General features: G+C 45.2%; 1 protein-coding gene across 2 annotated transcripts in view; it reads right to left on the bottom strand.

The window, feature by feature from the left end:
• Positions 1-16,282, bottom strand: part of Tgfbr2 (transforming growth factor beta receptor 2) — a 95,456-nt gene that overhangs the window by 21,454 nt on the left and 57,720 nt on the right. For both annotated transcript variants that reach the window (XM_027415317.2, XM_027415318.2), the window contains one exon: positions 2,237-3,036. In XM_027415317.2, coding sequence (XP_027271118.1) covers positions 2,237-3,036 — 800 coding nt within the window. The remainder of the gene's footprint in view (positions 1-2,236; positions 3,037-16,282) is intronic.

A 16,282-nucleotide genomic window follows, 5' to 3' on the forward strand; every position in this document is an offset into this window, starting at 1 on the left:
ACAGAGGGCCCACAGGGAGAAGGGAAAGCTATTTCTAAGGGAAGTTTTTCAAATGGAAATGTGTGCCACTGCAGCACAAATGACAGTTTCATCCAATGTCAATCACTGTCCTGTCTTGCAGAGATCAAATAATGTGACACCATTGTTCCAAAGAATAGTTCTTATTGGCATGTCTTAGAAGACAGTTTTCTTTTTAATGGAGTGCTCTGTGAGTCATTGTCCTGACATATTAATTTGTGTCTCAGCAAGATGACCTCCATCCACACCACATGTGTGGCCATGGACAGAGCATTCATGACCCCCACACTGCATGTGCTGCCATGGACAGAATGCTGACAAGGCAGAAACTTCTCAAGTTTTGTTCATGGCGGTTTTAGAGTGTGCCCTTTTATCGAGCTAGAGAGAACAGCCGTGCCCTGATGGGCCCACTGTGTTAGTCCTCAGCTGTCACCAGGGAAGGAAATCCTCCAAACATGCCCTCATCAAAGGCTTTCCATTTGGATCTGGGACAACACTTCCAAAATGGAATCACTGTGTCGAATAGATGGCTTAGTCAGCAAAGAGCTTGCCACGCAAGCAAGAGGACAGAACTTCAGTCCCCAGCATCTATACCAAAGGTGGTAGTGGTGGCACACCCTTGTAATTCCACCAGTGTGTGGAGTCTGGCAAAGACAGGAGGACCCCTGGAGCTGTCTATCCATCTAGCCTAGCCAAATTGGGGAGCTCCAGTTTCAGTAAGTGGCCTTGTCTCACAAAACAAGGTGAGTAGCAATGGAGGAATATTTCTGGGTTCCATACAGATACGTGTGCGTGCATGTGTGCACGTGTGTGTGTGTGTGTTGTCTGTGTGTCTGTGTGCAGGTACACATATGTGTCAGTACACACAGAGAATTAAAGTCAGACAGACAGACATATGGAACTGTTCACTCCTTCAACAAATACTTATTGTCACATTCACTGCCTGAGGCATTGTGCTGGGTATCTTTGGTAGACTCCTAAGTGGAGGAGGATTTGGTCTCCTTCTAGAATCTAGAAACTAATACAACCACTGAGACTAGACAGCAGAAAGGATCCAGAACAACTATATGAGAGGAAAAGATAGAGGTAAGATGTTAACAGTTCCTGAAAGAAAGAAAACCATTTGCAAACAGGAGGATGGGGAACAACAGCTGACTGGGCTGGACGGGATCCTGAAGCCAGGGAGGGACAATGCCATCTATTAACAAAGGTCCGTAGTCGAAAGACTATGGGTTATGTTGGGGACTGGTGGGGACTAACACACTAATTTTCTAGATTCCTTAAATAAATACTATAATGTAGAGCTCCCTGAGACAAGAGGGCGGGGTCAAGGGGGAGGTGAAAATAGCCAAGTTATGTTGTCAGCTTGGGCTGACATACATGACTACATGTATGTGCGACATACATGCACAGTAGAGTTTTATTCATATGTAAAGAAGAATGAGAAGATGGCATCTACGGGAAAATGGATGGACCTGGAGAATATCATGTTAAGTGAAATGAGCCAGGCTCAAGAAGGCATGCTGAGTGCTGTCTATCCTGTGTGGAATTTCAAGGGAGGGAAGAAAATGGAAGTAAGGGATGGGGAGGTGGGGGAGGGACTTATTAGAGACATGGAAGGAGAAGGAGGGCAGGGAAGAGAAGGGATAATAGAAAGATGTTCATTCAAGGCATTATTTAAAGTTGTTTATATGTATGGATGGAAATGTCACAAGGAAACCCATTACTTTGTATGACATGTACAGTATACTAATGAACATATTAAATGAGGACCAGGGAGATGGCTCAGTGGATCAAATGATTGCTACATAAGCATGAGGACCTGAGTTCAGATCTTCAATACCCAGGTAAAATCCAGGCACATTGGCTTACTTCTGTAACCCCAGGGCCTCTGGGTTGGGGTGGAGTTGAGAGAACAGGACTCTAGAGTTCACTGGCCCACCAATCTAACCCATCAGTGAATTCTGGATTCAGTAAGAGACTCTGCCTCAAAAAACAAGGTGGAAAGCAATGAAGAAAGACACCTGATGTCAATGTCTGGTCTCCACACATGCATGCTTGGGTGAGTGCATGCTTGTGTGTAAGCATACACACACACACACACACACACACACACACACACACACACACTTCTAATTAAAACATTACAGAAACTAAAAGAAAGGCAGAGGCAAGGCCAGGCATGAGGTCAGGGGCTGAAGCAGCAGCTCTCACTCACCTGTCCGCTGTTGGCCAAGTCATCCACAGACAGAGTTGGGTCCAGGCGCAAGGACAGCCCAAAGTCACACAGGCAACAGGTCAAATCGTTCTTCACGAGGATGTTGGAGCTCTTGAGGTCCCTATGAACGATGGGCATCTTGGGCCTCCCACAAGGAGTGTGGTCACTGTGGAGATGAGCGATGCCCCTGGCCAGGGAGCTGCCCAGCTTGCGCAGGTCCTCCCAGCTGATGACATGCCTTGTAAGGTATTCCTGCAGGTTGCCCTTGGCGTGGAATGCTGTGATCAGCCAGTACTGCTTGCCCAGCTCTGTCTTCCGCTCCTCAGCAGTCAGGAACTGCAGGATGTTCTCGTGTTTCAGGTTGATGTCTGAGAAGATGTCCTTCTCCGTCTTCCAGGAAGTGTACTCCTCATAGGGGAAGATCTTGACCGCCACGGTCTCAAACTGCTCTGAAGTGTTTTGCTTCAGCTTGGCCTTGTAGACCTCTGCAAAGCGGCCCTTCCCCACCAGTGTGTCCAGCTCAATGGGCAGCAGCTCTGTGTTGTGGTTGATGTTGTTGGCACACGTGGAGCTGATGTCTGACCGGTCATCTTCCAGGATAATGGCACAGTTGTCGCTGAACTCCATGAGCTTCCGGGCCTTGCTGCTTTCCCAGGATGGGCTCAGCTTCTGTTGCCGATGGACACGATAGCAGTAGAAGATGACGATCACAGCTATAGCAATCCCCAGCGGAGGCAGGAGGCTGACGCCGGTCACTTGGATAATGACCAGGAACAGGTCAGGATTGCTGGCGGTATATTCTGACATAGAGATAAGGCAGGAGAGAATGATTAGGTTTGGGAGCTGTGGGCCACCAGGAGGCAAGTCTACAACCATGAACTGTGTCCGCGGATCCTAGACAGTGATTCTTACAGTGATGCTACACACCAGCACACCAGCCATGCCCTTCCCAAGGTGAAACCACATTAGATATGATCAGAGATCCCATATCAACCAAAGTTTGATACATAAGAAGTTGTTATATACTGGCTCCAAGTCTCTTCTTCATCAGCAATCATCTCCATGAGGGGGAACTGGGGAGACGGCAGTCGTTAAGGCAGCTGCCTTCAAGCTTGGGGAAATGGAGACAGGTGGATCTCTGAGGCTCACTTGTCAGCCAGTTAGGCCAAATCAGTGAGTCTCAGAATAAGTGGAAGACCCTGTCACTAAAAGGGTGCATGTTTAGGATTCCACTTCTAAGAAATCATCTAGCATCCAGACTCACACATTTGCACACTTGTGTACCTTGCAGACATAAGCACATATATGTGAGCACACACTCACACACAGAGCTGAGTAACTACAATATACTGAACAGTAACGAAGGTCGAGGCATCTGGGATAGGGAAAGAATGATGTAACTCCTGCTTTCAAATGGTTACTTACATAGTAGTGTGATTTAGTGTTAAAGGCTTCCCTCACTGCAACCTGGCCAGGGTCGCGTGTTTGAAAACGCAATTCCCAGCTGCTGGTGGTGTTTTGGAAGCTTATAGAACCTTCACCAAGTGGAACCTCACTTACTAGCTGGAGTGGGTCCTTTAGGGTGGGTCTTAAGACGTGGAACCTCATTTTTTCAGTGTGCTCTCTGCTTTCTACGAATGCACTGTGACCAGGTCCTGACAGCCTGCTTTCACCCGTGACTGACTGCATCCCCTCAAGCTGCAAGCCAGGATAATCTCTTCCTTCCTTAATTTGATTCCAGTCAAGTCATTTTGTCATAGCAATACAAAAAGTAATCAATCCATAAAGAACCCCATAAAACTGTAGAGCAATGGTTCTCACCCTCTGGGTTGCAACCCCTTTAAGAGTTGAAGGACCCCCAAGACCACAAGAAAACACAGATACTTACACTGTTATTCACAACAGTAGCAGAATTACAGTCATAAAAGTAACAACAAAAATAATTTTATGGTTGTGGGAGGTCACCATAACATGAGGAACTGTGTTAAATGTCACAGCATTAGGAAGGTTGGGGACCCCTGCTGTAGAGATGCCACAGTCCTGTTGTTCCTATGGATTCCAGCCTCCAGTTCTCTCTGCTCACTCTGACTCCCACCCAGGCTACCCTGAAACACCAGCTCTGGGCCCGAGCAGTGGGGAGAGTGGTCTCTGGAAGACTTACGTCCACTCAGTATCTCTCTTGTTGCCAGGCATTTGGTTGCTGATGGTGGAGACAACACACCCAAGACCTAACAATGTCTTATGTGCAACTTTGGTTCACCTGCTAGCTTTGATCATTTGTTATTGGATCTCCTCTTGGGAAAAAGGTCATGGTTAGAAATCTATAATGGGCAGAGGGTAGTTGAAGAGATCCACATGAATGCCAGACTTCTAGTCATGCACTGTTCACCTGGGCTTGAGGTTCTCCCTGACGAGCAGGCCTCAGGCTCTAACATTAGAGCCACGGCATTCCCGAACGCCTACTATTAGCATGCCTCTGTCCTCACACTACACAGTGGGAGAGTCAGGGCACGCACACAAGCGTTGAGTAAAATACATGATAGTCCAGAAGGGAGGCAAGAATATGGTACAATATGTGGGTTGATGGGATGTGAGGAAACTTAGAGAAACAAGGGTGGTACAGGATCAGGGACTATCTTTGAGTTGTTCTCTGACAAATGAGAGCCACCCATGAGGCACAGAAAGAGCCCATGTGAGGGAGAAGGAATACATGACGTATGTGAGAACCCTTTTCAGAATGTCTCTGTAAGGGACCAGAGAGGGAAGCAGTTGGTAGAGGGGGCTGAGGTGGATTTGATATAAGACACAGGATTTGTAATTATTCAACCAATAATACTCAGCTACTTCAGTTACTGGGGTGGGGAGGGGCAGTGAGTATTCAAGCCAGGTGACTAGGAAGACGGCTAAGGTGTCTTAGAGGGAACTTGGAACCTATCTGGCATTTGACACAGTCACTTAAGAGACATTGCGGGAAGGGAAAGGAAGGGAGAGCAGGCAGACATGGTTCCATATGACTGAAGTGTTTGTTGAAGCCACTGACTAAATTCCAAGGCCAGAATCCTACCGCTCAAAATTAAAGTACTGAAACTTTAGGATTCCAGGATGTTGGTAGGGAAAGAACAATTTTCTGAAGAGATACATTAATGCACTTTAAAAACAGGAAAAAAATAAGAGTGGAGAGATGTTTCAGTAAAGTAAGGTAAAGAGCACTTGCTCTTCTTGCAGAGGACACCACATGGCAATTTCCAATGTCCTTAACTTTAGTTCCAGGGGGTCTGGCACCTCTTCTGTGCTTCACGGGCACCATGCAGTGCACATACATGCATGTAAGCAAAACACTCATACATAGGAAATAAAAGGAAGATAAATCTTTTAAAAATAGGGCAAGATATATAATTTGGTTATGGAGCCTTCAAAATTCCTTAAGATTATTTCATTTCTTAAGTACGTGTATGTTTGTGTGTGTGTGTGTGTGTGTGTGTGTAGGTGCCCTCAGAGGCCAAATAGGGTATCAGATCACTTGGAGCTGGAGTTACAGGGTAATTTGAGCTACCCAATGTTGGTGTTGGGACAGGGATTGAGTGACAGCGGTAGTGGCAGACCATGACAGTTACACACACACACACACACACACACACACACACACACACACACACACAAATCAATTCCTTGATGTCAAAATTAAAGACACAGGTGAAGTATTACTTAGGGGCCACAGAAAATCATAGACTGTATCCCTACCACCTGTGGACGTGTTTACAAGTGAAGGCTTTCATGTCTCAGCTCTCCACAGTCAGCTCTACATGAGACACCTTGCCATAATACTATTTGGCCAGCCAGGTCTACAAAGTGAGTTCCAGGACAGCCAGGACTGTTAGACAGAGAAACCCTGTCTCAAAAAAAAAAAAAAAAAAAAAAAACTTAAACCAAACAACTGTTTGGTTCATTGGCTGAACGGTCCTCTCAGGGCTATGGAAACTCTTCAGGGACAATGGTCAGGTCATCTGGTACCACAGGGATATACTGGCAACCAGCATAGGCTGGGTCACTTGCATGAATTTCATGTTTGCGCTGTTAGATGAATATTGCCTTATGTTATAAGGCAGGCAGATTTAGTTTCTGTACAGCCTTGTGATGAAGCTACCCCGGTACTCCCAACAGTTATTAAACAGAAGGGGTGGGGAAGGAGAGAGAAGTCTTCTGTGGGTGCTCTTAATAGAGACCTTCCTGCAAAAAAGATCAGCTCTGCTCCATAAAGCCAGAAGTATTTACTATCTGGAACAATTTTTATAGAAAAAAAATCAGCAGCCCCCTATCCTATAAACATTATTTTCAGTGCCCTGTAATACACTGGGAGAATTTGGACAGGCTTTACTTTTGGTTGTGAATATTCCTTTCCACATACCAGAAAATACAATTCAGAATTTTAGCTATTACCTGAGTCTCTAACTCGTTAAAACATCTGAACAAACTGTTCATTTGCTACTGATCAGCTTATGATTCCTAGTTACTTACAGAAAAGATCCTCCTTGCTCATTTCTATTTCTTCTAAGTCTGAGGCAAGCGCCCACATGAAATTAATTTGTGGCACTGACTGCAGAAGGTTCTAGAAATCCCCTGGTTTAAGGTCAGAAACCAAAGCTTCACTTTCCCCTCCAGTTTCCTGTGACCTTTTCTTTTCTTTCTTTCTTTCTTTTTTTTTTTTTTTTGCCTACACATAAAGTTGCACGTGTGTGGAGTGATTGAATAACATCTGTCAATCCAGAGACTTCAAAGAGGAGGCAAAGGGAGTCACAATAACAATTCAGGCCGGAAGGAAGCTTTGGGATCTGGCTGGATCTAAACAAGAGTCGCCTAGGCACGCCACCAGGCTGGCCTCTGGCTTCTCGATTAGAGCTGTAAGTGTGGGCACACACAGGGGTCTCCGTGGCCCAGAAAGTCACAGAATGTGTTCCTTCCTGCCAACCCCCAAAACAAGAGAGACCCCCAAACTGAGCACATGCCACATGTTGGCTGGGCTCAAGGAACTTACATAATTCTTATACTTAATTGCAGAGAGAACCAACTCTGCAGGGTACAAGTGGCTATTATTTTAAGACCCAAGTCCCAGAGAGGAAAGCTGAAGCTCAGAGTGTTTAATTTCCCAAGATTGACTCAGGCAATAAGCAAGCTAATGTTTGCAACAAACTCTATTGGAACAGAGCTCTTAGCCTTGTGCCACAGTGTCTCTAAATGTCACACTGGTGACACTGGTGAGAGCCCCTGAAGAATGTCTTTAAGTAACCTTTCAATTTGATTCAGTGCATGTCTTTATTGGAGGCTACAGCAAGTACTTGGTGACCATCTGCTTAGTGATACAATCAATTATTTGTCCTTTTATGTGTGTGAGTGTTTGCCTACATGAATATATGCACGCCTGGTACCCAAGGAAGCCGGAAGAGAGTGCTGAATCCCCTGGAACTAGAGTTAGGGACAGTTGTGAACCCTCATATGGGTGCTGGGCACTGAACCTTGGTCCTCGATAAGAGCAGCTGTGCTCTTAACAGTTGAGCCACTCTGTCAGTTCTCAGGCAGGGCATCTAAAGGGCCACACCATCATCATGGACTATTTCTCATTCTCAATTCTGAACCACAGTGGGGTCACTACCCTTAAGTAGGCATTTTTTCCTGCTAGGAGAAAAGTCTCTAACATGAGAGAGAACTCAGTAGCCTGCCAAGGGGCCTCATACATACGAGGACTGAAGTCATACTTGTGAAACTAGTATGACTAGTTTTCATGGAAAGTTTTTTATACATCATAAAATTAGAGACAGCTCTGGATAGGATTTCTTGAAGCGTCATCTTTTTAAAAAATGAGGCTCTATTTTTATAATAGCAAATATTCTCAGCCTGGGCTCCGTGAATTTAATGAGCAAAAGGCCTCAGCTTCTCTCACCTTTAACTAAAATGTATCATTTAGTTTTAAAAGATAATTATTGAATAGTTCATGTGTATGTGTGTGTGTGTGCACGAATATATGTGCACCATGTGTGTACAGTGCCCTCGGAGGTCAGAAGAGAGCATTGGCTGTCCTGGAACTGGAGTTACAGATGGTTGTGAGCTGCTGTGTGGGTACTGACAATCAAACCTACGTCCTCTGCAGGAGCAGTAAGTGCTCTTGATCGCTGAGTCATCGCTCCAGCCCCAAACTAAGTACTCTGAATCATTCCTGGGTGTTTCTGTACCCAGGATTACGTCACCAGTGGAAATCACAGACATGTTCATACCACGTTATACCTGGAAAAGACACCTTGACAAATGGATGCTTTACCTATCACTTAGACATCTCCGGTTTTCTTTCTCTTCTTCAGATCTGCTGTTAGATCCTGCCCGAGCATCATTATAGAAATACATATTCATCTATAAAATATGAGGTCATTGCGTTTCAGCACAGCAGTATCTCACTTGTGTTTACAAGTCTCTCTGAGCAATTCTACAGGCTTCAACTGACTTCAGTTAGTCCATAGTGCACATGCACAAAAAACAAAGTGCCCTTGGAAAAGGAAAGGTATCCGAGTGCCAGCCTCCTTGACAGTGTTCCTACAGCAGGTCTAAGACTGGTCCATCTCCCTGGGGTGTGGGTAGCAGATGGCACAGGTAGGTCTGCCTGGTTTGGTGCGTGGCTTTCCATATAAGCAATTGGGGCTTCTGTTGAGGGCCTTGCTGTGTCTGGTTAAGAGCTCTGTGCTGCAGTGGGCAGCCCTCTGTCATTCTCAGGAAAGAGAAGTTGCACACTGTGGGTTTTGGCAGACAGGTTACTAAGCGACCCACCCGCAAACATGGCATTGCTCTACTTGCAACAGTCCTCAATCAGGTTCTGCTTTCCTCTATTATGGAGGTAGGTATTGGGCTGCTCCTGGCATAATTACTTATACTTAGTAAAGGTCCCTACAGCGGCTCCTCCTGGTAGGCTCTGAGTGAATGAATGAGTGCTGTCAAATTTAAAGTCCTAGTTCAGGTAGTGACTTGGGAACAGGATGCCTTTCCTTCCCACAGTGTATCTCATTCTAGCTCTACTTCCTTCCTGGACAGTTTCACACGTATCCTGTGGCTCCAGATGATCACAGTGACATGCGGACATCTTTGCCCTCAGAGACTCAGTGACATCTCTCCAAGGATCTCTCTGGGTGTCATGTAATGTTCATTAACATACATACCAGGTCACCAAGGTGAGCAGAAAACTGCCACCCGTGTCCCTTTCAAGTGTACAGTTACATCAATGAATTTTCACTCCAGACACCTTCATGAGAATTGCTCAACCACTTTAAATATTAGCGTAAGAGTCCACCTCTCAAATTCATCTATGTTCATCAGGTTTTTATCAAGACATAAATAACAATCCATTTAGGATTTTTGCTTGTTTTAGTTTTTTTGTTTTGTTTTTGCTTTAGTTTTTGAGACAGTGTCTCACATAGCTCAGGCTAGCCTCAAGTTCTCTCTGTGTAGCTAGAGATGACCTTGAACTTCTGATCCTCCAGCCTCCCCTCCAGAGTGGTAGCATTACAGGTGTGCACCACCATACAAAATCTTTGTGGTGCTGGAGGTTTAACCCAAGGCTTCGGGACATGCTAAATATGCCTTCTATGAACTGAGCATCACCCCCAGGCCTCCGTTAGAATGTTTTTGTCACCATATTGACCTCATTATTTGTTTTTACTAAGTCACTTTTGCTAAAAAGCGTCAGAGAGTTTCAGTTTGAAGGTTTTTTTAGTCATTAGATGTGGGCATGACACAGGACATAAGGAGCCTGGAGTCACTTGTTTTCATCTCTTGTGTGTGTGTGTGTGTGTGTGTGTGTGTGTGTGTGTACAAGGCTTGATCTAGAAAACAAGTTGTTTACTCTCCAATCAATGTACAGAAGACAACACCATGGCATTATCCCCTGAGTTCTTTTTAGTTTAGTTTAGTTTAGTTTTTGTTTTTTGAGACAGGGTTTCTCTTTATTCTTTTGGAGGCTGTCCTGGAACTCACTCTGTAGACCAGGCTGGTCTCAAACTCACAGAGATCCACCTGCCTCTGCCTCCCAAGTGCTGGGATTAAAGGCGTGTGCCACCAACGCCTGGCTCCCTGAGTTCTTTTCTGTTGGTTTGCATAATTTTATGGCATATTAATCTTTATGTTTTAAGGCAAAACCAAAGAAAATGAAAAAAATTATCTTCCAAAACTATTTACTTTTTTGAACTCTGAAACTGGCAAATTATTCCTCATTTTCAGCTAGATCTGGCATTTCTTATGAGACAGACACATACACAGTAGAAAACAAGATGGCCCTGTGGTTCCTCGCTAGAGAGGCTTCGAGGTGGAGGAGAGGAACAACGACTGCATAGGGACTCAGGCCTGGAGTCACTTGTCCCGGGCTCATTGCCCATACTCTTAATTTCTTATCCCTAACATGAGACAATAATTCGAAGGAGAGCTCAGAGTATCAAGTGAGATTTCCTATTGGGCACTTCTTGGCAAGTGATAGGGACCAAAAAAAAAAAACAAAAAAAGGAAGCCAGACCAAATTTAAGATGTTCTGTCTCAAGGTGTGATGGCTAGCTTTCACTGTCCACTTGAGTTGAGGAACCTATGGTCACCTGGGGAGAGATTGGCCTGCCAGCATGCCTGTGGGGCATTGTCTTAACTAAACCAACTGTTGTGGGAAGCCCCAGTCCTCTATGGGCGGCATCATTCTCTAGGCAGGTGGTCCTGAACTGTATGAGAGTAGAGAGATGGAGCTGAGCACGAGCAATGGAGCCAGGAGCAGACATACACTCACTCCTCTCCCTCTTGACTGTGGACATGACGTAGCCAGCTGTCTCAAGCTCCTGAGCTCCTTCCCCTCCATGATACACTGGAACCTGGAACTATGAGTCAAATAAAACTGTTCTCCCACAAATTGCCTTTTGTTGGGTATTTTGTCACCGAAACAGAAAAGACACTAGAACACAAGGGTATCCGAAACAACACATTTAGCCCAGGAACAAAACTTGGCCTCTGTAAATTATCATTCTGAATGTCCTCTGCCCCCCCCCACCTTCTCATTACAATAAAACACAAATGCAGAAAGCACATAAAACAGGTATCAAGATCAGTGAATTATTGTAAGTCAAACAACCTTAAAACCACCAGTCTGGTAGTAAAGTATGTTTGCCAGGCACCCCACAAGCCTCATCATGATCCCCAACTGGTCTTCAGACAGCTGCCTTTCTTTTCCCTCAAAAAACAACTCCTCCTCCTCATGCCTGGAGCTGGAACTTGTTTGAGGTTTTTGTTCCTTTCTTTGTTTGTTTTATGATTTCACCATCAAAGTGTGCATGTGCAGTTCTCACAGTACTGGCAGGATTGAGTGAATGTTGCAGAATTTCTATTTTTGAGGAATTCTAATTAACTATCCTACAATTTTAATATAAAACCTTTCCAAGCCTTACAAAACATCCAATCACATGTAATTGAGAAGGAACTATAAGACAAATTCTGAAAGTGTCTTTATTTATTTGTTCATTTATTTACTTATTTGTTTTGAGACAGGGTTTCTCTGTGTAGCCCTTGCTGTCCTAGAACTGGATCTATAGACCAGGCTGGCCTTGAACTCACAGAGATCCGCCTACCTCTGTCTCATGAGTACTAAGATTAGAGGTGTGCATCACCATGCCTGGCTGAAAAAAATATATACGTATGTATGTAGGTATGTATGTATGTATGTATGTATGTATGTATGTATGATATATGCTCTGGTCTTGCCCTCGTTAGTTTTTATTGTCAACTTGTCACAATCTAGTATCACCTAGGAAGAGGAAACTCAGTTGAGGAACTTCCTACATCAGTTTGGCCCAAGGCAATGTCTGTAAGGGATTGTCTTGACTGATGACAGATGTAGGAGGGCCCAGCCCACTGTGGGCGGCACCATCCCTAGGTAGGTGCAGCAGGGCTGCATGAGGCAGGTAGCTAAGCATGACCAGAGAACCAGCAAGTAAGCCATACCACTCCATGGTCTCTGCTTAGTTTCTGCTTGGACTCCTGCACTGACTTCCTTCAGTGGTGAACTGTGACCTAGAAGGATAAGCCAAATAAACCCTTTCCTCCCCAAGTTGCTTCATATGGTATTTATTACACATCAGAAATCAAACCATAACAGTCCTGCCCAATTCACTTATGTATTTCTAAGTATCTCTATGTATATATCCAAGTATGTATGCATGCATACATATACACACACACTCATAGACGTATTTATCTGTATGTATACGTGTGTGTGTGTGTGTGTGTGTGTGTGTGTGTGTGTTTGTTGTTTGTGTGTGTGTGTAAGGTAGCCAAGTTGGTAGGTAGGTAGATAGATAATAGATAGGTAGATAGAGAGAGAGAGGGAGGAAGGGAGGGAGAGAGCAAACTCAGCTGTGGTGATATATATTTATTTGAAAATTCTAGAATTCACATATTTTGCGGCCATCACCTGGAACTTTAAGCATCTTGTTGTCATGGTGAGAATCTCTTGATACCTTGCCATTCAAAGACAGGTCCCCAGATCAGCAGCATGAGTGCACATCGCCAAGGAGCTCACTGGAAAGCCGAGTCTTTGCCCCTGATCTAAATTATCACTAGGTCTGAGTGCGCATTTGAGTGTTCCCTGAGTGGCTCATTTGCACCTTAAAGTTTCAGAAGTCCCTTTTTTCAAAGCTAGAGTAGGTTTCTTGGCATTCTGCCAGAGACGATACATTCCTAGAGCTAAGTCTCTTAGTGGCATCACCGGCAAAGTGCTGGCACAATTGTATTCAGACTGGCCAACAAGAAAACAATGCACAAGCACATTCCAGTCAATTAACCAGCAGAGGAGTGTGGAGTGAGATAGGGGTCCCCATTCATCGTCTCCACGAAAAGCAAACAAATGTAAGCAAACAATTAAAAATGGTTTTAATTAAACACCAGGAGAGTAAGCTGGCTGGAGACACGGGACTTCAACTGGCACCATGGTGACAGTGCTGCTAAGCATTCTGGGTAGATTTTGAGACTATTTCTTTTCCTGTAATGAGGGAATAGGCTGTCTCTCTGTGTACTTCGTTTTAATTCCTCCTGCAAATATCTCAAAGCTAAGCCATCTGCCAGCTCCCCTCCCTACTCAACAGTCTCCTTCACATGGGTTCCTTCTTGACTCTTCTTTAAATAAAGTCCAGTCCAATGCAGCAGCCTCTTCTGACTTACTCTTGGGAGGTGAGGGGAAAACCTCAAGGTGAGAGTCACAATAGAGAGGCCTGCCATTTTAGCTTCAGTTGGCACAAAGTTCCAATACTGGGATATGTCAAAGTCACTCTTTATGGGTGCCGGGGAGATACCTCACTCGGTAATGTGCTTGCCTTATAAGCCAGGAAAAACCTGACTTCAGCCCTCAGAACCCACATTTAAAAAGCTTGGAATGGTGGTCTATGCTTGCAATTCCAGCACTAGGGAGACAGCAACAAGTAGGCCCCCGGTGTTCACTACCAGCCATCCTAGCCTACTTGGTGAGCTGCAGGGCAGCAAGAGAACTAACTTCAAAAAGAAAAGAAAAGATGGACAGGGTATGAGGAATGACATCTGATGTTGACCTCTGACCTCCATTCATACATGCACACATGTGGCAATGCATGTACACACACACACACACACACACACACACACACACACACACACACTTTATATTGTGTTCAATATGGCCTCTTCTCTGCAGCATAACATTTGGGTTGGAGTAGCAAGAAGTTGGGGCACTGAAAAAAGAGGCATACTCCAGGGCACAGCTTAAAACTTTGAACTGTTAGCCTTTGGGCCAGAGAACCTCAAACAGCTTGTCATTGTGAGGTTAAAAACCAAGCAAGAACAGCTTGAAGACCAGAGCCATAAGGTTAAAGCTGAGCCAATGGGAAGGGCAGTGGGTCACTGGTCTGAAGCTAAAAGGCAACCTGAAAGCAACAGATATTCCCCACTACCTACAGCACACACGGCTGGGTTAGGGAAAGCCTTCAGCTAACCACAGAGTCCATTCCTACAGTGATGGCTACTTCTTCCCTGGTCAGTCCACGGTGTTAATGCCCAGAAGCCTGCATCATTCTGACTCTATGTGAGCCCTTGTTACAGCTCACACTGCAACTTGGCAGGCTCTACAATTACCTACAAGACAGACATCGGGCATGTCTGTGAGGTGGTTTATGGACTGGATTAGCTGAGGTGGGCAGAGCCACGCTGACCTTAAGAAGCACACTTCCATGAGCTGGGGCCCTGAACATAATGCAAAGGAGGAAGTGAGCTGAGCACGGGTGGCCATCTCCCTCTGCTTCCTGACCAGGATACACTGTGACCCAGCAGCCTTGAACTCCGGCCCTTTCTTTATTTCCCTAGTTGCCAGTCTCCTGCCTGTGCTTGGGAATCACTGGCCTGATCCTTCAGGCTCTAAACCAGTGCTTCTCAACCTGGGGATCACAAGGGTCACATACCAGATATTCTGCCTGTCAGATATTACATTGCAATTCATTAACAGTAGCAGAACAACAGTTAAGAAGCAGCAATGAGAATAATTTTATGGCTGGGGGTCACCACAACATGAGGAGCTGTAAAGGGCTGCAGCATTAGGAAGGTTGAGAAGCACTGCCGTACACTGTGCACCCTGCGTCCTGGAGACCTCCCTGGTCCTTGCCATCCCACTTCTCATTCACACTTTTAAGGTCTGCTCTAAAGCCACCGATACCTGTCTTCCTCAGACCCAGGGGCCTCACTGAACTAACTTCTTGCCATTAGTTGAAATCATAATCCTGTTTGTCTTGAGATTGACAAACCAAGATGTGAGGGTTGTTCGCTTTCTCCTTAGTCTTAAACTGAATGTTTGCCTCCTCATCTGGGATGGTCTCTGCCCACTAATGTCTCTAACTCGGCTACACAGGGAGCACCATGGTAGACACAGAGTCTAGCAGAACAGCCCTTCTTGAATCCCTTGATTTCCGGTTTTGGCTACATATGGGGCTACCTTGGGGGATTAGAAAACATTCCTGATACCTGGCCCCAGAGAACTTAAGCCTGAACCTGCAGGCAGGGGCACAACTAACGCAGAATGTATAAAGCACCTGGGAATTGCACACCACCACCAAGGCAGCTATGTCAGCCTGGCCTGGAAAAATAGAAGACACTTAACACCTAATTTTGACATCCATGGTGTATGAAATGATAGGTGAGATTTGTCTGGAGTTGGAGTTACAGGCAGGTGTGAGCCATCTGATGTGGATGCTGAACCTGGATCCTCTGCAAGAGCAGCTAGTGTTCGTAACCACTGAGCCAAATACAGCTTTCCCTAAATGAGAAGGACAAATGCAAATTGTTTGATTAAAAGCAGCTTTGGAGTGTGTCTATGTGTGTGGGCAGTATGGGAATATTTGCATCTGAGCCAGTGCACAAGCATGAGTGTGCATGTGTGTGTTGAGATAAGAGCTCATCTCAGGTTTTCATCAAGGGTTGCCCACCTCCTGGGCAGTGGTGATGCACACCTTTAATCCCAGCACTATGGAGGCAGAGGCAGAGGCAGGAGGATCTCTGTGGGTTCAAGGCCAGCCTGGTCTACAGAGAGAGTTCCAGAACAGCCAGAGCTGCAATACAGAGAAACCTTGTCTCAAAAACAAAACAACAATAACAACAAAAATTGCTCACTTGTTTTGAGACAGTATCTCTCCCTGGCCTGAGCTCGGGAAGTAAGCTGGGCTAGCTGGTGAGTGAGCTCCAGGGACCTTCCTGTCTCTGTTCTCCAGTGCTGGGATTACAAGTAAATGTTACCACACTCCGCTTTTTAATGTGGACTCGAGGGTCCCAACCAACTCAGGTCCTTATGTTTAAAAGGCAAGTATTTTACTGACTGAGCCATCCTCCCCAGCCCCATTATCATTAGTTTTAATAGATATAACAACTGACATAACAAAAAGAAAGGTTTACATAACCATAGGCAGGAGTGGCTTACTATCAGAAAAGCCTTTCAAAAGCCTGGTGGCTGTACATAGAGAAGTTCAGATAATC

Source organism: Cricetulus griseus, chromosome 4 (genome assembly GCF_003668045.3).
Source record: "Cricetulus griseus strain 17A/GY chromosome 4, alternate assembly CriGri-PICRH-1.0, whole genome shotgun sequence".
NCBI lineage: Eukaryota > Metazoa > Chordata > Mammalia > Rodentia > Cricetidae > Cricetulus > Cricetulus griseus.